At 42.9% G+C, this 22,876-nt stretch overlaps 1 protein-coding gene across 1 annotated transcript in view; it reads right to left on the reverse strand.

Moving 5' to 3' along the window:
* CLCN7 (chloride voltage-gated channel 7) overlaps window positions 1–21,873 on the reverse strand; it is a 67,215-nt gene extending 45,342 nt beyond the window's left edge. Inside the window, exons 1-10 of the mRNA XM_075566148.1 lie at window positions 21,641–21,873; window positions 11,445–11,516; window positions 9,499–9,570; window positions 9,208–9,273; window positions 8,170–8,302; window positions 7,312–7,421; window positions 4,734–4,814; window positions 3,258–3,320; window positions 2,087–2,170; window positions 1,565–1,658 (exon numbers count right to left, since the gene is read on the reverse strand). Of these exons, the coding sequence (XP_075422263.1) occupies window positions 1,565–1,658; window positions 2,087–2,170; window positions 3,258–3,320; window positions 4,734–4,814; window positions 7,312–7,421; window positions 8,170–8,302; window positions 9,208–9,273; window positions 9,499–9,570; window positions 11,445–11,516; window positions 21,641–21,754 (889 nt within the window). The 5' untranslated portion in view covers window positions 21,755–21,873. The remainder of the gene's footprint in view (window positions 1–1,564; window positions 1,659–2,086; window positions 2,171–3,257; window positions 3,321–4,733; window positions 4,815–7,311; window positions 7,422–8,169; window positions 8,303–9,207; window positions 9,274–9,498; window positions 9,571–11,444; window positions 11,517–21,640) is intronic.
* Between the last annotated feature and the right edge of the window lie 1,003 nt (window positions 21,874–22,876).

The raw sequence follows: 22,876 nt of genomic DNA on the forward strand, positions 1-22,876 counted from the left end.
AGATCGAGGGCGGGAGGGTGAGATCGAGGGCGGGAGGGCGAGATCGAGGGCGGGAGGGTGAGATCGAGGGCTGGAGGGAGAGATCGAGGGCGGGAGGGTGAGATTGAGGGCGGGAGGGCGAGATCGAGGGCGGGAGGGTGAGATCGCGGGCGGGAGGGTGAGATCGCGGGCGGGAGGGTGAGATCGCGGGCGGGAGGGTGAGATCGAGGGCGGGAGGGTGATATCGAGGGCGGGAGGGTGAGATCGAGGGCGGGAGGGTGAAATCGAGGGCGAGATCGAGGGTGGGAGGGTGAGATCGAGATCGAGGGCGGGAGGGTGAGATCGAGGGCGAGATCGAGGGCGGGAGGGTGAGATCGAGGGCGGGAGGGTGAGATCGAGGGCGAGATCGAGGGTGGGAGGGTGAGATCGAGATCGAGGGCGGGAGGGTGAGATCGAGGGCGAGATCGAGGGCGGGAGGGTGAGATCGAGGGCGAGATCGAGGGCGGGAGGGTGAGATCGAGGGCGAGATCGAGGGCGAGATCGAGGGCGAGATCGAGGGCGGGAGGGCGAGAGCGAGGGCGGGAGGGCGAGAGCGAGGGCGGGAGGGCGAGAGCGAGAGGGCGAGAGCGAGGGCGGGAGGGCGAGAGCGAGGGCGGGAGGGCGAGAGCGTGGGCGGGAGGGCGAGAGCGAGGACGGGAGGGCGAGAGCGAGGACGGGAGGGCGAGAGCGAGGACGGGAGGGCGAGAGCGAGGACGGGAGGGCGAGAGCGAGGACGGGAGGGCGAGAGCGAGGACGGGAGGGCGAGAGCGAGGACGGGAGGGCGAGAGCGAGGACATAGGACGGCGAGAGCGAGGACGGGAGGGCGAGAGCGAGGACGGGAGGGCGAGAGCGAGGACGGGAGGGCGAGAGCGAGGACGGGAGGGCGAGAGCGAGGACGGGAGGGCGAGAGCGAGGACGGGCGGGCGAGAGCGAGGACGGGAGGGTGAGAGCGAGGACCGGTGCTCGCACCCCCCTCACCTTGTTTTCCAGTGTCAAATGACGCCGTGGGGTCATGTGACATGTTGTGACCACGCATCATTTGACGCAGTTGCCATGGCGACAGGTCATGTGTCATCATCACATCACATGGTCCCGCTGCGTCACACCACGCATCTGAATCCCGGAGAGTTACAGAGGCCTCACGCGATCCCCCGGCATTTAATTTAAATGCCTTGGGGAAGAGCGTAGGGCCTCTGCAACTGCCCGCGCCCCCCCAGGAAAATCTCAGGGGCGTGCCCCCCCCAGTTTGCGCACCCTTGCCCTAGAGTTTAAAAAAAAAATTTGTCTCAACTTCAGGGGCCACCTGGTTTTCATTCTGTAATTGAAAAAAAAGCATAGGGGGGTTGGGGGGATGCGAGTAGCGGGGATAGCCGCTTTAAAACAGGATTTCAAAATACTTTACAGGTGTCAGATTTGGGTACACACTGCATCACCCATGTAACCCTTTAAACAGGTCACTGCCATTACACTTTGGTCCTACAGGAAATGTTTCTAGCAACGAAATGAGCCTTCTCCAACGCATCAGGAGTGACCAAGTGACATTTACCAACTGGGGCACCAAAAGCCGCCGAGACCCCTGCTGCAGCCCCCGCTGATACAAAGTCTCTCTTCTCTGTGTCTCTGCGAAAGTATTCAAAGATCTGGAAAGACAAAGACATGTAACGGAGAAACCTGGCCACATTCCTACAACAGTAGGCTTCTCCACCAAACATTAATATATAAACCTGAACTTGATGGCAGATAAAAAAACTACTGGGCCTACCTAGCCGGTCCTTTTTCTTACATAATCTAAAAACTCAGACCTCATTTTGATCCTTAGCTTTATTGTATAATTATGGTATCCTTATGCCCATCCCAAGCATTTTTGCATTTCCTTACTGTATTTGCCTCTACCACCTCTGTTGAGAAGCAATTTCACGAATTAACCACACCAAAAAAGGCCTATATTTATTAGCCTAGATCTGGAAATCCTATTCACAGCAGCTAAGAGGCCAGCAGACCGGAATGCCAAAACCAGAACTAGATCATTATGAAAGTGCTGACCTGTTGAACTGGGAATGTTACTGACCTTGAAGTCCCTCTTGAGAGAAGTTGACCTTCCTTGTGAAATTCCAGCTGCAACAACAGCCCCAGAGTGAATCATGGGGCCTTCCTGAATTCAGAGAAAGCAGAAGTTAGTAGGCGATGCCTATTCTACTTTCCTTTTGAATTCGGTATTAATATAAAAATTGCCTTTAAATGGGTAAATCCCTCCTGGGACCCAAAAGTGAACGACCGTAATAGCAATGACAGGTTTAAGGAGTTACATCAGGATGACTGCTGCCTTTAACTAAAATCAGACAACTATAAGTATTTTAAATCCTTGTAGCTTGAAAGCATGGGAAGAGGGCGAGAAATGGGCGTGGTTAGATTTCCTGTGGCGGCTCCCTTTTGCGTTATGTCACTGCTCAACAAGCATTTGCGCAGCCAGAGTCCCCCTCTCCTATTGCCTCCCTGATAAGGACAGGGGGGGTTAAGGGTAAAGAAAGCCCTTGGTTGACAAACCTATTCAGAGGCCCCTAAGAAAGGTAATTTGTAGTAAAATTGCCGGGGAAACTAAGCAAATTAAATCTTTGCTTTTAGATTGCACCTTTAATAACACGTTCAACCCCATGCAAAATATCACATGTAAAAAAGATCCTGCAATTCTAAATGCTAACATTTGACCAAGTTACTATATATTTCTGTACATACATCATGAACATAAATGAAGGTTTTCCAGGGAACTGATACTTTTAGGTTCTATAAACAGATCATGTACAACCGTCTGCAATGTTTAAGAAAAAATAAATGTTTCTGTATTTCGTGACAATAGGAAATATATGAAATGATCTTAAAGATGCAGTTCAAGCTCCCGTTTTTTTTTACTTCAATAGTTTAATGTGGGCAATCTCTGCTTACCTAAAGAACTGCATAGCTGCCAGTCAATTCGTTCTCCGTGTATTGATCGGCAAAGTTTGGCGACATCTTTAAATATGGGGAATGTAAATGGTTGCTATAGCAACAAGCGTGCTTTTAAAAATAGAATACAAGAAAATTGGTCTTTCAAAGTTGTTGTTTTTTTAAAACAGAAAATGCTAAAAGTATTGTTTCTTACTACAGAACTGATTTATTAAAAACACACATGCAGGATATTGCTTGAACTGCAGCTTTAATGTAACTGTAACTGATAAACATTTTAAATAAATGAATAATCTCACCTTTCCAACTGCAAGTCCTCCAGCCACAGACAATATGACACCGACCACCTTAACAATTAGCGTCTGGAAAGGGGGGGGGGGGAGAAATGTAAGGATATACTCCCGCTCTGCAGCATAATGGATCAACACGTCCGGCTTGTTACTCCAAAATATAGCTTTTTTTGTTTACATTATCCTTTATATAACTGCTCACATTCCGATGCAACTCTGTGGAAGACGACAACCTCTCCCTCAATTTGCTCTTCATTATATCCGAGAAGAGCATTGATATTGATAGGCAGCGTGCCCTATATTTCAAAAGCAGGCATTTTAAAGTAGCCTCACATCGATCCGTAGCCAATATATCAGATATGCAAAATTGGATCTAAAATTTAAACTGATTTTTGCATTTGTGAGTTAATTTAAAGATGTAATCCCTTCTAGAACAAAACGTGAAAGGACCGCAACATGCCTAATTTAGAGTGACACAAAAAAAAAAAAAAAAAGGGTTTTCATGATCTGTTTGAAATGTTAACATTTCCATGGTACACAGAAGCGTCGCAGGGTTATAGAACCTTTATTTAATGTATGATGTCGATAAGACCTTTAGTCAGGTCTTCAAAACAATAAATAGTTTTGTTCTTTTTGAAAAGTTTCTTTATGTGGTGCATGCAGAGGAAACCTGTAAGGTTCCAATGCTGACAGATATAACATCGGCGGTTTACAGCCATCACAGTACAATTCTCGAGGTGCATTGTGCAGGTTGTAGGGGGATTTCCCCTCGTAGTAACCTTAACTGCGGTTTGATGCAACCAAATATCCCATCTTTATATGTTTAGTACAAATGCTGTTGTGTCATCCCCTACATGTACACATTATCTGAGTTTTTATTACTAACCTAAAAAGGTTCTAACAACAAAAGCTATCACACCTTTAACATAAATCAAATCGTAAATCTCATCGTTCATTCGACTGTCCGCTCAATCTGCCCTCAGGGACAGTTCCCCCTCGTGGGTGGACTTACCCATTGTCTCAACCAGAACTGTAGCAATGAAGCAATGAAGCAAAAATATGAATCTCCCTTTTGTATCTAAAGCATTCTCCTGCCTAAAACCTCTCCCTTATTGCTCCTCACCTCTGGAAGGCCCTTCCCCTCAATATCCCACTGGCATCCTCTCTCTCCACCACAAAACACACCTTCTTAAAAACTCCATCTTAAAACACACCTCTTTAATGAAGCATTTGGGTAGCTCCGCTGGCAGATACCATACTTCCCATATGCGTTTGCTATGACTACGTGCAGACGCACTTACCTCAACAACCTCCTCGTGTCTCTAAGATTGTAAGATCTTTGGGGCAGGGACTCCTTTTCCTAAATGTCCACTTTTGTGCGTGAAGTGCTTATTCCTGACCCGTGTATCACTGATAGCTCTGTGTACATGGATGGCGCTATATAAATAAAGATATATACACACACTCAAAAAAAAAGTATGGTACCTTGAGTCGTACTACATGTGGAATCTTCACACCATTGAGGAAACACTTAATCTGTGGGATTCCACTGCCAGCTGCTATGGGCTGAAAGACAAATTCAAGCGTCAGGTTACAAGGTAGAGATTACCATTAACATCCAAAACAAATTTATATTTGGAATAAATCATCACCATAAGAATGTAACCACACGATAAAGTGCAGTCATCAATTTTTTTATCTAATTTAATTGCGCTGAAGTAGAGCAGGATAAAACGGATTTATCTAAAATCAGAAGGAGCCGATAGTGGGATTGAAACCAGCGTCACCTGCTTCAAACAAATAAGACATTTCCCACTGGAACACCGCTTCAGAGAAAACTTGAAAATGTAAAAAAACCAAGTTTATTAGAACAGTTTATTAGAACAATGTTGACGACAACACGTCAAACGGAGCCCTACTGACTCCTTGACAAAGAACCTACGGGTGAGAAACACGTAAAAAGGTTATATGACTGGCCCCAACTGAGGCTCATGTGCTATTGCAGATTGTTGTTGACGAGGATATACAGTATATGCTCAGCACGCAGCTTTCTACCAAAGAACCTCTGGGACATAACACCAAAGTCGCCCCAAATGCATCATCCTAAGAGAGAACCCCCAATATGCCTTCACTAAGCACTAATATGCCCACTAAGCCTGTGTGGAAGCCGGTTAACTATGAGAAGGAAAGATCCAGCGCTCCACGAATTTTGCAAAAAAGTTCAAATTTATTGCGCCATACACAACGACCGTTTCGACCTTAGTAGGTCTTTTTCAAGCCTTTTCACTTGAAAAAGACCTACTAAGGTAAAGATAAATTGGAACTTTTTTGCAAAATCCGTGGAGCGCTGGATCTTTCCTTTTCATAGTTCTCGCTTGGATAAACTGTTACAGGTATCCCTTTTGAACCAGCAGCACCGGCAATACTGTTATGTATAATTGTTTCTGGTGTGCAGCATATCACTGTCTCTTTGGAAGCCGGTTAACAGCATGAGGACACAAGCCACTTCCAAGACCACCTGGAGCTCATCAGTACCTCGACCCTGCATGTCTGCCGTGAGGTCCAGTACAGTGCTATGCTGCCGTTTCATTCTACCAAAGAATCTCTGGGACAGAACACCCAAATTATCCCAAAGCCGTTAGCCTTTGGCAGATGCTGCAGGGCAGCCAAAGGGTTTTGCCATTTCTGTAATGTTTAGTAATGTTTCAGCTGCTCTATTGCATTCTGAAACTCAACGACCCTCTCATCCCCTGTACCCAATGTTTCAACCTACCCTGCCTATAGATCGTAAGCACCTTGAGGCAGGGCTTCTTCCAACTATCCTACCTCTTCTAACACTATTTTAATCCGTTCTGCAAATGTTACTTGTGTTCATAATCATATCTCTCACTGTCCATGAAATGTCTGTAAATTGAACATATAAAATTTGTTCATTTAATGCAACCATGTATTATAATTCTGGCTTTTCCCGTTTTCCCGTTTGTCTCATGTGTAACAAAATAATTGCATTTAATTGTAATTGTTCTTAAACTGACTCAAGTATTAGGATGGCCCTTTAAGTGGGGGCCTGTATTTACTTAAAAAAATAAAATGATGATGATGATGATGATGATGATGATGATGATGATGATGAATGGAATCTTAAAACATAGGATGATGTTTGTAATGACAACACCGTTTTTCCTTTTTACCTTCACCTACTTCAAAACACTACCTTTGATGTAGGTGAAGCTGGTTTGAATTCCACTCCTCTTCTGTCCAGTGTGTATGCTTATACCAGTCTTGGGGACCCATTGGGTAGCAGTTTTCTTTTAATACTAAGCAGGGTCACAGGTACTCACAAACGAGAAAACGATACACAACTACAATTTCATAGACCATGGAGGAAAAATAATTACACTGTATTCATTTTAACATATTTTAAGCAACCAAAAATCTTTTAATCTTTCTGCAAAAATATTTATTACAAGAACTTCAGGAAAGTTCTTAACATATTCTAGTGTGTAATGTTGTGGGAATTGTAGATAATAAATGAAGATGTTAACTTTGTTAAAAAGACGCATCTTATTAGTGCAGCAATAACCCCCCCCCCCCCTGAAAATGAAGTATTTTTGAACCAGAAGTTCCCACTGAATTAATCAGTGGAACTTCAAATTTCAAGGACCCCCCCGATAGAGATATTTCATTTTTTTTTTTACTTTCACCAGCACTTGCAAGGAAAAACAAAGATGGATGTGAGGTCACCTGATTGGAAACAGCAACGTCATCTCACTATGAGGTCAACATTTTATTGGCCACTGAAGCGAGGCTGACCCCAGTGACTACATTGTTAACACAAGACAAGGATTCTAGTAAAGGCATTTCAAAATACAATATCTCTGAATCAAGGGTATCCCCGTAGTTTGGAGTTTATATAGTATATTATATATGTTCAAAAAGTAGCCGCCAGGATTGCAGCTTTAAAAAAAAAAAATGACTATTTTACATATAAGTCAAAGACATTTTGGAAGGCTCCACCATTCATAAAAAGGTACAAAACCATTTGGTGTAGACTAAAACCCACCTCTATGAAGGCGACCAAGAGAGAGCCGACCATGACGAAGGCAGAATTTAACGTCACCCATAGCAGCAAAGAGAAGGACAGCCCTCCTTTCTCAGTGAATTTGTCAATATCTTGGAAAATCTCTGCTAAGAAAACTACTGGGGAAAAACTGCAAATAGATGTATACATCATTGGCTTGTCGTTACAATATTTTGTTTGGGCAGCTGATGGCCGAATCTTATGTCAATAAGAAAGTTCAGTGGCACGTAGTTACCACAATTCTTTGAAATTGTTATTTTCACCCTTCTGACCATAGACCTGGGGGCAAGCCCCAAGTGTCACAGGGGTGTTCCCGTGCCATCTCCACAAGCAGGGGTGCTGGAAAGGAAGACATGCAGCCAAAACAGGATGGTGGTCCGCCCCCCAAATCTAATGAATGCAAAACCACGGCTTTGCACTGAGCTCCAACCGTTGCGTGACTAGGTTAAAGTATGTGGTTGAAAGCTCAAATTCTAAGATGTACTGATGCAGGAAAAGTAACAACTAGCCGAACAGATTAACAGGGAGCAGAAATTGTGGCACCGCCAAAAGTGAAGCAAAAAATGGCGCTGGCTTTGTGAGTGGATAGGAAGAGGGACAGTTAGCAGAAAGTAGCAGCAAGAAACCATTGTGATTTGCCATTGCGTAAAACTTGGTGGCAAGATATGAAGCAACGGTAGGCATCGGAGTGGCAGAGAGCAAGAAAAATAATTCTGTTTGCAGAAAGTGGGAGCAAGATTTGGTATAGGCTTGATGCGTAAACTTGGCGTCACTCGCATTAACTTGGTGGGAAGCAGGCCTCTACAAGAAGACTGCAGGAGCGATCTTTGTAAAGGATACTATCTTTCACTACTTGGTATTTGACGCCAGCCAATTTCTCGACCATGATGTCAATAAAACAGGCAATGAGCCCTGTGAAAATCCCAATCATGCCACAGATGATCCAGCGGGTGATCTCCACAGTTCGAAAAGCCTGGAATAAATTAAAAAAAAAAAAAAAAGTGAGTTTCATTGTTAGAATGCAGTCATTCTACAAGGCTTCCTTTATGTACAGATGTTGTATTACACCATTACATAATGTACATGTACCATACAATAAAGCCTGTAACACCCAGCAACTATGGGCAATCTTACTACTGGATAAAGCATATGATATATTCTAGGGTTTTGGTATGTTGCAATACTAGTGAGAGAGACCGCCCGCACGAGAGAGAGACCGCCCGAGAGAACGCCCACGCGAGAGAGAAAGACCGCGCGAGAAAAACCGCGCGAGAGAGAAAGACCGCGCGCGAGAGAAGCCGCGAGAGAGAGAAGCCGCGCGAGAGAGAAGCCGCGCGAGAGAGAGACCGCGCGAGAGAGAGACCGCGCGCGAGAGAGAGACCGCGCGCGAGAGAGAGACCGCGCGCGAGAGAGAGACCGCGCGCGAGAGAGAGACCGCGCGCGAGAGACCGAGCGAGAGAGAGACTGCGCGAGAGACTGCGCGAGAGAGACACCGCGCGGTGCAACTCCCCATTGGGAGAAAATAAATGTCAGCCTCCCGTTGGAGTGGGAAAAAATAAAAAAAAATAAAAAATGAACACTGACAAGCCCTCAGAGACCAGGAAAACACTGGAGGCTGCAGGAAGGTGAGATCTTACACTTACGTGGTTTTTTTCCTGTCCGTCCGAGATCGATAGTCGATATTGCCGTTTTATAGCAACGTTACTTTCACATCAGTATATTGCCAACTCTACTTGACCATATTATATTGGAATTCCAATACATGCTACCAAGCGAGACCGAGGCTATAAGCCAGGCACTTTTACAAAACCAAAGTTAGATTTATTTATTTTCCCGGTTAGTAATCAAAATGTTAGGTATACCTAAAGTTATACTTACAGTGTGGTTTATCCTACGCTCCTCTTCCATGAACAATTGATTTTCACTGTTGTCATAGTCCAAACTCTACAAAAAGAGAAGAGAAACATAATGATGAGGTTGATGATGATGATGATGAAGAATGACAATACAATACATTATTCACAGTAAGTTGTGATACTTTTTGGGGCTCCAACATTAAAGTTCTTCATAGATTAAATTATATTGAAAAGAGTTTTCAAAACGTTATACCGTAGGTTTCTTCTTCAAGTTGTACATTCGAAGAACAAACAGTTAAAATGCAAAAGGTACCTCGTATTTTAGTGAAAGGAGGTTTTCATTGTGTGGAATCTCTTTTGTATAGGTGGAAGCAAGTTCTGTTTCCTGTTGGGAAGAGTAAAAAATGAGATAATTACTTGCATATTATTTATACGTGTTACATAGAGGTTGAAACAAAAACAAAACAAAAAAAAACGACATGTCAATCGAGTTCAACCTGTGTTAAATTTAGATGAAATACTTATCTTATACCGTAGTTATATTTACAGTATATTGAAATGCAAACAAAAACACCAGAAACTTTATCCTATTAATGTCTCATAGGGGGGAATAAGGAAATGTACATAATGTTATTTCATTAGTCCTCTATGGAAGTAAATAATGTGTTGCTGCTTTACAAGCAGGGGCATGGGCCTTTTCTGCCCAGGAAGTTGCCATAGACCTGGTACAATGAGTCTTTAACTGGAGGACTAAGCTACAGGCCTCGCTAATAGCCACCTTAATTCAGCTGGATATTGAGGCGACAGATGCTGCCTGACCCATTCTGGATCCATGAAAAAGAAAAAATAACGTAGAGGTTTTCCTAATACTATCAGCTCTTTGCGCATGTGCTGTTAGAGCCCGAACTACATCTCAACTGTGCCACTAAAGCTCCCTATCCCAAGTTGGATTGGGACAAAATGAGGGAACCACAGTGTCCGGATATGAAAATATGATGCCACTTTAGTCTGAAAATGTGGGACAGTCCTCAGCACAATTTTATGCGGGTGAATCTAAAAGAATGGCTCGGATGGACAGCCGGACAGATGGACAGAGGGACTGACGGACTGACGGACCAGTCGGAAGTCAGGACAGATAGATAGGAAAGAAAGGATAGCTAGGATAGATAACTTGCCAGTTTTCAGCTGTTAACTGGTCTGGCCAGCATAGGATCTGATTGGTGAAGTAACTAACTAGATAAACTTTATCGCATAGGAGCATTACTTAAGATTGATTCTAAACTTGCTGGTATAGCTGAATAGAAGATGAAAAAAGTAGATAAAATGAGCTAACCTATACTACCCCTGAGCATATATAAAAAGAGCCATCAAGCAAATCCTAGCCACAATGTATAAACACACAACCCGGGTAGGGGAGTGGTGGCATAAAGTGATAACCTGCGGCTTTAGAAAAAAAGTCTTAATACTGCAAAGATAGCTGGCCAGATAGCAGAGAGGATAATGAGCTAGCCGTTGCTGCACCGTGTCGGCCGGGAACCAGCTGCACGGCTGCAGCCCGCCTCTCCTGATCCTACACAGAACTCGCACTCATGCTGTGAAGTCAGTGCCGGCACATTAAAAACGACGGCTGTTTCACGTATCAACGCTTTGTCATGGTAACGTGTTTACTCATTTGGTACATCCTTGTATACCTTTCCTTAATAGAAGGATATCCAACCTTTTTATGAATATATCTATTGTGTCCTGGATTACAAGGTGTTGCAGGGAACTTTGGCAGCAAATTGCATTCAATAAATCCCGCTGCTTTTAATTTGATATTTTTTGTGATATTGCTGGAACTGTCATTATTAGCAAGTACTGAATGTTTCGTTTCAGAAAGCTGTATACAGCAGATTTAGTCCATCCCGGGGAATTCCTACTCTGCTCTTATAGAGGCCACCATGGCACACATTCACTAAGTGGTGCTATATGATAAGACACCTATTGGCCCACTACTTGTAAGACATTAAGACCGCCAGCGTAACCTTATTGCAGTTTCATATATTTACAGTGCCTGATGTTGTGGGACCAACGTGACCATACAATGTCTGATGTCCGTTACATTCAAAGACGTTGGGCTGATTTTTCTGTGTTTTTCAAGGGTGTGCAACTGGCTACAGCTTTGCTTTGATATTGAACTGTCCAAGTGGTCAGGAGACGCTCTAGTAAGCAAGCACCCAGTAAGGTTAAATAAGTGACTCCCATATGCCAACAACTCACCAGTTCCCGGTTCTCATCGCCAAGATCCACTGTACTCAGCTGGCCAACACGGAAAAAGCTTGGATGGGAATACTAAGGATAAAAAAAAATTAAGAATACTTATCCTCATTTGATGAAAAAAAAAATTACATATATATATTTTTTTTAATTAATATCCTTCGACATTTTCGGATTCAAACACTTCATATCTGATGTTTAAAAGGGACATGTCAGCGGTAACAGTTACTGTAGTCCCTGACGCCTAAAATCTTTCAAAACGCGTTTCAGGCAGAGTGCACCTTTGAACTTTTGCATGACCATCAGCTAATAAGATATGAAAATTACTTTGTGAAAGGCTAGTTTTCAAAATCTCACATTTAACACAGTTGCTAGGTGGCTTCTCCAAAAATACTTGACACAATGGTGAAAGGTGCGACGCGTTTGTTACACACACACACCTCTCAACGACCCTTGCGGTTTCCACCTTTCCTTGGCCCCACCCACAGGGTCCAGACACCTCCTCCTGATTGGCTGCATTACCAGCAGCAGCCAACCAGGATGAAGGAAGCTGCCCAGCCCCCTAGCATCCTCCTTGCTTGGGGAAATCCTGTGGCCCCCCAAGCAGGTCAGGTCACTATGTCCAAAGAGGTAGTAGCGGACACATACATGTCCAGTATTACCTCTAATGTTTTACTGGTCAGTGTCCAAATACAGGACAGTCGGTTCGATACTGGACACCTGACAACCCTAAACGCACCCCAAGCCTGCCTAAACGTAGAACATTTTTTACATAATTTAACTGTGCTATTTTCAGCTGCGAGGACCCTCTGGCTCCCAAAATATTTACCAGTGGTGGGGCTCCCACCCACGTAATCTAAGATTGTTGATTTAAAGTACAATCCCATGTAGTTGACAAAAAAAAAACAACCTCACAAACAAATCTAACCATGGTATTAACAAGGATTTGGTTGCTTTTACTTTGCTGGAAATGTATCAGACTGTGCATTTCTTGGGGCCTCTGAATGAGGGCGAGTTTGTAAATCAAGTGTGTCCTACACCCTCAGCCCACCTACCCTGTTCTTATCAGAGAGCAAATAAATAAAATGGGAACAGTGTGACCAGTCAGCCCTGGCTTTTGGAATACCCACTTCACAACAGCTTGGTTTTCTTAGCAGTTACTGGGCACATTTATTATAGCGAGGACAAGAACAAAACACAAACTAAAATAACAAATAATCCTGATGAAAGGCATTCGTTACACAGCAGATAGCCTACACAGAGAGCATTACTTCATCACACATCAATGTCAAGAGCGTTTTCTGCAGTCCCTGCTCAGTCTGACTGCTCATTCCTCTTCCCAGGTCCACACTGACATTTTATACCCACAAGCTCCACCCACAGGGTACTTGGATGAATCTAAGTAACCAGATTTCCAAGGGGGAAAAGGTCTAACTTCCAGAATCTGGATTAATCGCTCCCCAAAACCTTACAAAATAGAAAACACATCCATAGATAGATACGTGTACATTAATAGGAACAAACAAAGCATAAAACATTTGGGTATTACGGTTATATTTCAATAAGCCCCTTCCAAAAACCACCCCTCAAACTACTGTGAACTCAGAGGAATGGACTATTCCAGGGCAAGGGTGATATAGTTATAACAGGCAGCAGTTCTGTAAGGACAATTGCTGCAAACATTGCAACAGAAATCCTGCAATAATGAAACCCCAAAACTTCCCCCAAGTAAATCACTGTTTCCGGATACTCTGGTTCTTTTGAAGTGAAGTTTCTTTTTAAGCGTTTAGGATCACAGGATTGAAGAAATAATCAAAAATCACACAGGCTGCAAGCCTCACAAACACAGCACAACTTGCTTTAAGCATACGCCTGCTTTTCAGTAAACTCCCTCTTCTTATAAACACATCCTAAGTAAGTAGTAAACTTGACGCTTTCACAAGGGGGAATGAAGGGGGCTCTGGCTGTGCAAATGATTGAATACACAGTATCAGACAAAAGGAAAATCAAACTGCTCCCAATTCTTAGCTCGCCATGTTTAAGGACACAAACAAGTTACAGAAGTAAAAAAAATAAAAGCGACAAATGCCCTCTACAGGCATACCCCGCATTAACGTACACAATGGGACCGGAGCATGTATGTAAAGCGAAAATGTACTTAAAGTGAAGCACTACCTTTATCCCTCTTATCGATGCATGTACTGTACTGCAAACGTCATATACGTGCATAACTGATGTAAATAACGCATTGGTAACAGGCTCTATAGTCTCCCTGCTTGCGCACAGCTTCGGTACAGGTAGGGAGCTGGTATTGCTGTTCAGGACGTGCCGACAGGCGCATGCGAGAGCTGCCGTTTGCCTATTGGGCGATTATGTCCTTACTCGTGAGTGTCCTTAAACCGGGGTATGCCTGTATAGTACAGAGTACGGTAATGATAAAAAACACTAATGCGCACATTTTCATGTCTAAGGCCGTGATTATACCCAAAATCGCATGCGGCGTCGCATAGTAAATATATGAAGGACGTTGATCCAGGGAGTAATCCGATTGCCAATATTTGGAGTAAGGAAGGATGTTTTTTCCCCCTTATGAGATATCATTAGATAATGTGTCACTAGGGTTTCCGTTTCCCTTCCTCTGGATTAATATACTGTAAGTACGACTATAGGATAAAGTATCTGTCGTCTAAATTTAGCATAGGTTGAACTTAATGGACATATGTCTTTTGTTCAACCTCATCTCCTATGTATATATCTTTAACACCCTATAGTTCAGGATGCAAAAACAGGAAGTGATGTTTCTGAGGGCTGGGGGAAGCAGGGAGGAGGCCCATTCTCCTACCAATGAAGGTGGAGGAGTGCCATTGCAAGCAGTCTGAGGGAGTTCCTGCGCTGTGCGCATGCAGACTCGGAGAGTGGCAATGCGTGAGGGCGTGCGCCATCGTCATTTCCCCCTCCCGCCCTAAACAACTTTGCCTCATAAAAATTCTATCTGGCTCCTTAGTTTAGCCGACATTTTTTGTCCAACCCTGCTGATATACATAAAGATATCTACCGGGCATCAGTTCGACGTTAAACTTATCCAACATCAACAAAATCACATTTCAATTTAAAGAATAAATAAAAAGACATCACAGTATATGCTCAGAATCAGTATATTACATTCATATTAAAAATTAAATCTGAGCATTAACCATGTTAGTGCACCGTGGCATTGGAGCACTATTATAGGTGGCAGCTTTAGAACCCATTACATGCAGAAGTTGCTTTTAGTAGAGATGATCACTATCTCCAACCAACATCAGGAATGTGACGTGATGAATTTGTCCCTTTAGAGAGGAGATAGCACAGACTTCTGTTTAGAGTGACACATAACAGCCCTAGGGAACAGAACATGCCACAAGTTACTTTTTCCGCATTACTCCAGTTCAGCCGTGTGTTTCAGCCAACAAAGATATACACAGAAAAAAACACAGACCGCACACTCAATCAGTGTGTACACTACAAACCTGATTGCCCACTTATACTCTTAAAACACTGTAAATAATAGGTGTTTACTTCCTTCACCAATAAAGATATATTAAACTGCCACACTGCTTTAACAATACAGTCCCACTTAGAACCAAAATGTACTAAATCGCAGAGACATGTTTAAGGGGTTATATTTATGTGATAGGTGTTCATATTTTGGTTAAAAAAGGCATCAACCAATGTATAAAAAAAAAATGCAAGTTAGTTTGTAAACATGGTGAGCTCAGACTTGAGGGGTTTGGTTTCCTCTGGTTGCTCCCTTTTATCTGAGATCACTATGATCCACAAGAGTTTGCACAGGCAAGGCACACCCCCCTTACTTTGGCTCGATGATACAGGGTTGGCTAAGGGTGAATAAAACACTTCCGTGACAAACACTCCCCCATTCAGAGGCCCCAAAGGGACAGTCTGTACTGGAACTCAAAATTAATTCCTAGCAGTTAAATGTAGGGGGGGGGGGGGGAGGGGAAATCAGTAACCGCAAGGGTGGACAAAAATATATAAACGTAGGAGTCTGATGTTTGGTAAGGCCAGAGTTTGGTAAAGAGGGTTGGGGAGAGAGTTTGTGGCTGTCACAGCACTCAAACCTCCCCACCTCCTCTAAGTGGCTGTGTGCGAGTTTCGGCATGCATCGGAGTCACATGGACACACTGAAACCACTCCCCTCTTCACACTATGCTGCCGGAGCGCTTCACTTCACCCATTTGCCTGTTTGCTGTGACTGGCAACCACACGCTCAATGACTGACAGGTCAGATAGGACTGCCAGCAAGCACAAGTGCCAGGCCTGAAAGTTTAGGTGCCATGGGACAACCTGTATTTTTCCATCACAATGCAAAATATTTTGCCCGTGGGATCAAAAAGAGGCGTGACTGTAGCTCAGTATAAAAAGACACATTAAATATAGATTTCCTTTAAAAATGTACTACGGTCCCTTCAAAGAAATTTCACTTGCTGCAGGAACAAGACCCATTATGGTTTTTTCCCCTTTCACAGAGGTAAAGGGAAGGGTTCACAGTGTAGTGTAGGACCTGCATTATTTTGGTTATACCTTGACGTTGGTATGCAGGCTTATGACGCCTTTGGCCAAAGGGTTAACTAAATAACCAATTATTATTATTGAAGTATTTTACTTTATATGTTTTGTCAATTGGATGCAGCATTGGGCACCCCCTGTCTCTTGTTATAAAGAAATATCAAGTCCTTCATTTTCGAATTAGATCTGCAGGCCACTCTTGCCTTGGCTAATATGAGTGTTCATTCTTGTTCAGTGTTTTTCTGATAGTTGAGTCATGGTGTTCATGGAAGGAAAGATAGCCAGGCGGAAACCACTGCTCTCTAAAAAGAACATTGATGCCCATCTGAAATTCCCCAAAGAGCACATAGATGATCCACAAGACATCTGGAACAATGTTCTCTGGACAGACGAATCAAAGGCAGAACCTTTTGGCCTCAATGAGAAACGTTATGTTTGGCGAAAACCAAACACTGAGTACAAACAGAAGAACCGCATCCCGTCAAGCATAGTGGTGGGAGTGTGATGGTTTTTGGCTGCTTTGTTGCCTCAGGACCTGGACGGCTTGCCATCATTGACACAACCATGACTTCTACTTTGTATCAGAAGATTCTAGAGGAGAATGTCAGGCCATCCGTCAATGAGCTGAAGCTGAAGTGAAAGTAGGTCAAGCAGCAGGACAATGATCCTAAACATGCTGAATCTAAAAGTTCACACAAGGATATTGAATGTTGAATTATTTGTGGATAAGTAAATGTTGAAAAAGTATCATGTTTTTCTGTCATTTGTTTGATCGGGTTATCTTTATTTATTATTAGGACTTAGATCTAATAACATTTTAGGTTTGAAATATGTCAAAATCCTAAGGGGATCACAAACTTCCTCGCCACTGTATGGCTGTTACCAAGACAAAGGGGTGGGTATGGGGTACAGAATAAAAAAGGAATGGGAATAGGGTAGAATATTACATAGGCATTTCAAATAATGTCAGACATTTGTCTCACATCAGTTGTACGATACCGTCACCGTTGCTATGTATCATAGCGGTAGAGTCAAAGGGAAGGTCAGTGGTTTGAGTGGTGTAGGGCAGGGGTGCGCAAACTTCTGGTGCTGCCCCTCCCTGCCTGCTCTCCCCCCCTCCTACCTTTGTTGCGGCATCAAATGACACACGAGGCCAATGATGTTACGTCAACAAAGTTAGAAGGCAACCATTATGTTAGGCACACAATCAGGATTTCTACACATTTATAACAGGAGCACCAAACGATTGCCAGCTTAGGTAAGAATGTAGAATTATACATTGTCACATGCTTAACATATACAAATAAGTGAGGGGGGAAAAAAGGGGGGGGGAGCGGCAGAATGTAGTATTGCTGCTTTAAGGCAAGCTGTAAACTTCTCCATTATTTCCCATATTTTAATTTTAACGGATGCCAAGGAGGGGGATTAGGATCTTTTCATTTCCTTGCAATTAAGCATGTAGTTGCCAAAAGTATCTGGGAGACTAATCATGACTTGCAGATGTGTAGTTTTGGAATAGGTTGTCCCAAAAATATTAGCCAAGGGTCCCTAGGTATGTTATTTCCTAGTATTCAAATCAGTATCTGTATGATCCGATCCCATAGGTGTCAGACTATGGGGCATGACTACCAGATGTGCGACATCGTCCCCCTTTGCCCACAGCGTAGGGAATATTTTGTGTAATTTGGCCAGGGTGTAGTACCACTGATATAGTATTTTAGGAGTTCTCTTTAGCTATCGTACATATAGATGTCTTGGCTGTATCCCATGTGTCACTCTAGTCCTATAAATCCCAGGTGGATACAAATTCAATTTTCCATGCCAACGTGTGCTTCTTTTGCTTCCTTACACAGTTACTAGCATTCTATATAGTTTTTCCTGAATCTCCTCACTCAAAATGAGTCATCACGGACACTTTTAATGCCTGCTTGTCTGATAAACCAATCCCTTTCTAACTACAAATTTAATCTGAGAGTATAAAATACCCCATAACCTTCTCCCTGTAAACAGAGTAATGATTCCCGCACCTTGATATTCAGAGAAGGTTGGCGGGCATACACATCACTGGTGACAGCCCCACTTTTAATCTTGAGATGGAAACTATTTATCCGATATCTGTATTGCAAATATCTTATCACGTTTTAGATCATTATAATCATGTACTTCTGCCTTTTTCAGATTTATACTTTATATAATGGTTTGTACCCGATATGAATTATCTTACATAATGTGTAATGATTGTCCCTTCTATCACCTCTGGATCTACTGGTCAGGGAAGGTCTCTGGAGTTTACAACGCCTTTAAATTTACTCTGGCAGATAGATTACAGATATTCGGTCATATCAATGTAAGCATGGCTTTCTTAATGATTTTATTGACCTCCTAACTCATGGACACATGACATTCCATCTTAAACTAATAGCCACAGGAAAATTGTTATTTTAAAAAGAAAGTTAACCCATTGGTCGCTGGACTGCTCACATTCTCTAACCATTTCATGGCTTTATCGTGACAGTTAGATTATGAAAGCCAATTAAATTGGCAAATTGCTTACAAAGTGCTGTTTGCTGGCTACGTGGGATTGCACCTTTAAATCACAAAAAAAAAGAAGTAAATAGCACCATCTGTTTCTCTGTATTTCATCTCAGAGCATACTTGAAAATGTGATGTGAAATAGGATTGTAAATAATATGACATTTGTCTAAAAAAAAAAAAAAAAAGCCAGGAGTACAGATACAAACACTCAGAATTTCCTGTCATACCAAGAACAAGTGTCACACTGAGGTCTGGAAAATGTGTTATTTTAAACTGTCTGTGAAACATGACGACTTTGTCATTTTTTTCCTGGGCCTGTCAGTTTAAACCCCAGCTCTGCAAGAGGTTAAACTACAGATGTAGCCAAACTTGCTGACCCCCACGCTGCAGGCAAAAAAAAACTGTACGTGCCGGAAGCTGTGTGCCGCAATAGAGCTGCGGGAGGGTTCATGCTGCCGAATGGGACTCCCTGCAGCATTAATCCTACAGTGCTTTGACCCCATATGGCAGTGGCACTGAAGACACTAAACTTTGCTACATCTGTACATTTCTGGAATGTTCAACCCGAACATGTGAGGCAACAGTATATTGGAGATGGGGCTGTCTCTAAATGTCATCTGTGATACTTTATTCAAATGTGCAGTCGCTCCTATGATTAAAATTTACCAATGGGAATGACATGTTTAAAGCAGGATTCCTGCTTATACTTTTGTTAATATATATTAAACAGAATTGGAACTGGGATCCATGAGTGCTGAACCACGTCTTCAGCTCCAGGACCCCACTGGTCCATAATATACTTACCAATGAAATTTCAGCCGTTACTTCCTGGTTTCACCAAGGGATTTATAGAGTCATCCAATAGGAAGCCGCCACAGATGACCATGCGGCTTCCTATTGGCCACAATATTTGACAACCATTGTGTTTCCACAGGAGGGAGATTTAAAACCAGTAACTAAGGAACAGGAATGACCCTCGAAATTAAAATAACTTTGTTCAGCTGCAGAGGTCCCTATGGTTGCAACACTCAAAAGTTATGTTTATAAAAAAATAATCAAAAAAAACACTGTTTTACCACGATTAAATTACTATAAGAAAAGCAATTTAGATTATTTACAAAAGGTTTTCTGTCCGGTTACATACATTTTTGCATGCTGTCTATAGCTATTCCTGACCCATCTGTGTTGTTCAACAGAGATTTATACACAAACAGTTCCTGGTAAATCTGAACATTGGGTAACTTTGGACAAAGGGACTAGTGACACTTCTCTTAATATGTGTATTAAGGTCCTACAGTACTGAAGGGTTTGCACAAGACCATTCATTGTCCAAAGTGACTGAAGAAAACCCAGTGGTCTCTTATCTCAAGTCTTGACTCATGACCTACTTCCAAGAGCTCTTTTCCTGTTGTGTACAGGCATACCCCGGTTTAAGGACACTCACTTTAAGGACACTAGCGAGTAAGGACATATCACCCAACAGGCAAACGGCATCTCTCGCATGCACCTGTCAGCACGTCCTGAAAAGCAATACCGGCTCCCTACCTGTACCAAAGCTGTGCGCAAGCGGGGAGACTTTAGAGCCTGTTACAAATGCGTTATTAACATCAGTTATGCACGTATAGGACGATTGCAGTACAGTACGTGCAACGATATGTGGGAAAAAGGTAGTGCTTCACTTTAAGTACATTTTCGCTTTACATACATGATCTGGTCCCATTACGTACGTTAATGCGGGGCTCGCCTGTAATTGATCCTCTTTGAGCTAGTAGTAATCTCAAATTTTGCAACTCCATTTTTATACCTCCACATGTAGGTCTGTCATTGGGAGACTCATTTTCCTCACCATGGCCTCAGACTTTATAGGGGCAAACTCTCCTAGGGCCAGAGTGTGCTAATGGCAATGCCATGTTTTAAAGTGTTAAATCTGAGTGAGTGATACCACTTTTTGACCCAAATCTGACAAGTATTTTTATAACATTTTTAAGGCAAGTATGTAAACATAGTGAACGGAGACCTGGGAGGTGTTTAATTTCCCTTAGATGTGATAATTTTTGTTGAAAACAATGTTTCTACAGGAAAAAAAAACTTAAAATTTCCCCCGTGCTATTATCTTTATTAGATCAATGATTAGGATAGAGTGGGGACAAGGATAACGAAAACACTAGATTGGAAAACAAAGCAAGCTGCAATATTAAGGGACAATGATGCAGACTAACAATCTTCCATAAAACACACAGATAAGTAGAAAGCAATGTTTAGGATTTGATTCAAACATCACCATTTTAAAAAAATGGCATTGTGTGTGACATCTCTAACCACTTTTGTGGGCTGTTTGTAAAAGTTCAGATGCAAATTATTGCTGCAAATACTGAGACGTATTAAGGAAGGCTGTGAGGTTTAGGAGTTGAGTTACCATCAATAAATACACCCCTTGTTTGCTGCATTACAATAAGTGACCAGAGGTAAAAGTCCTTACGTTAGAAAGGCATTTTTCATAATGATTTCCATGTATGCTCTTTTAAACTGAATAATACCATAGTCACTTGCTCTCCTTGCTACAACCTTTATGGTAATCTTCCTTCTCTCAACGCACCCCCCAATAACCAGACATATCTGCCCCTATAGCCTCTCTTATCCTACCTTTTATAGGCTTCCCCTCTTTTGACTACACACCCCATTACCCTGTAACTCTTCCTACTCCCTCTATTTATTTTGGTCTCCCTTCCTCTCCATGGCACACCAGTCTACTTCCCTCTTTACTATCACACATGCACTCTCCTCACTATTTGTACCCTTTACCCTGGTCTTCCTACAACTTCTTATGTCTACTATGCCCCTTCTCTCACCAGGTCCCACCTGCCCCAGTTCTCTTTCTTTCCCTCTCATCCCATGCTGCCCCCTCCTTTCCTCTTCCCCCTTTCTCTATTAGGTCTCCCCCATACCTCCTCTCTCAATCTCTCTCTGCATTTGCTGCTCGCGCAGTATCCTTCCCTGTCACCTCGCGGCCTGCCTCTCCTCCCACCGCCTCCCATGCTCCATCTCTTTACCTGTCTAGGTGGCCTCTCTCTTACCTGTCTAGGTGGCCTCTCTCTTACCTGTCTGGGTGGCTGCTCCCCACCAGGACTGCTCCCGTTCAGCAGCGGGGTGCTCTCCCCATCCTCGTCCTCCTCCCGCCCTGACCACGACACCTTCTTGGCCACATTGGCCATGTCTGTAAGGTGAACGCGGGGTGTGAGGATATGGGGGGGGGCCGGCGATGAGCGCTAGCAAAGACTTCTCTATGTGTGCATGTGACACACACACATAGCTATTAGTGCGGTCACGTGACCGTGAGCTATTACAGCTACGGATCCCCGTTGGCGTTCAAATGCTGACTGGGAGCCCCGGTGCATGTCGGGAGTTGTAGTTCCTTTCCCCAGTATGCTTCAACTATGGTAGTAACCCTATAGTTCACACAAGCAGTGACATGGTAGGGTTTGCTGGAGGCTAATATGTCTTCTAGGCAGAGGCCATTTCCATTAAAAAGTAGAGCATAGTACATAGAAACATATCTAAATTAATCTGTCGTAATATATATTGTGAAAAAGAAAAAAAGGACAACCAGCGCTCAATTAAATATATAGAAATAATAAAAACGTGATAACGTGTCCAATCAAGTAAGTAAAAACAAAAATATGTAGTGATTAAGGGGGAGGCATGTACTAAAGAGGGATGCTGCTCTGATGAGGATAAAAAGGCTGAGTCCCCGCTAGCGCTGAGCAGGAGGCGCTATATTTTTATTTATTTTATTTATATTTAAAATATTCAGAAGCACCTTTTTTAAGTCATTTAAACCAAGTCTACAAAAACATAATGCTGAGAAACAAATTGGTTGTTTTAGATGCATAGTTATTTCTTAGGCCCGTAATGCCCACATCCTTATTAATGGAGCCTGTCTCACTCCTTCACCTCTAAAACCATCATATGTTAATTGTCACAAAACCCTTCTTCCAGTAATTCTTCAAGATCTGGCACCTTATTTTTCGTGCATATTTGAATTAGAACTCTTATATTTATGTTTATTTAGAAAAAAATGTATGTAAATGTAGCTTTCCCCGTGTCTAAGGGAACTATACGTGCTGAGTACCTGTTTAGCGTACAGGAGGCCTAATCCTCCGCCACTGGGAGCCTGAGGTGGTCACGTTCTCTCTGGATACAGCGCCTCCACCTGGGAGGGATTCTAGTTCAGCAGGATAACCCCTCACAGGAACCAATACAATCAGTAAATAAGTATACACACACTGGTATAACTGACTTATCTTTACTGACACATATAACTCTACAATGCAGTA

Source organism: Ascaphus truei, chromosome 11 (assembly GCF_040206685.1).
Source record: "Ascaphus truei isolate aAscTru1 chromosome 11, aAscTru1.hap1, whole genome shotgun sequence".
Classification (NCBI taxonomy): domain Eukaryota; kingdom Metazoa; phylum Chordata; class Amphibia; order Anura; family Ascaphidae; genus Ascaphus; species Ascaphus truei.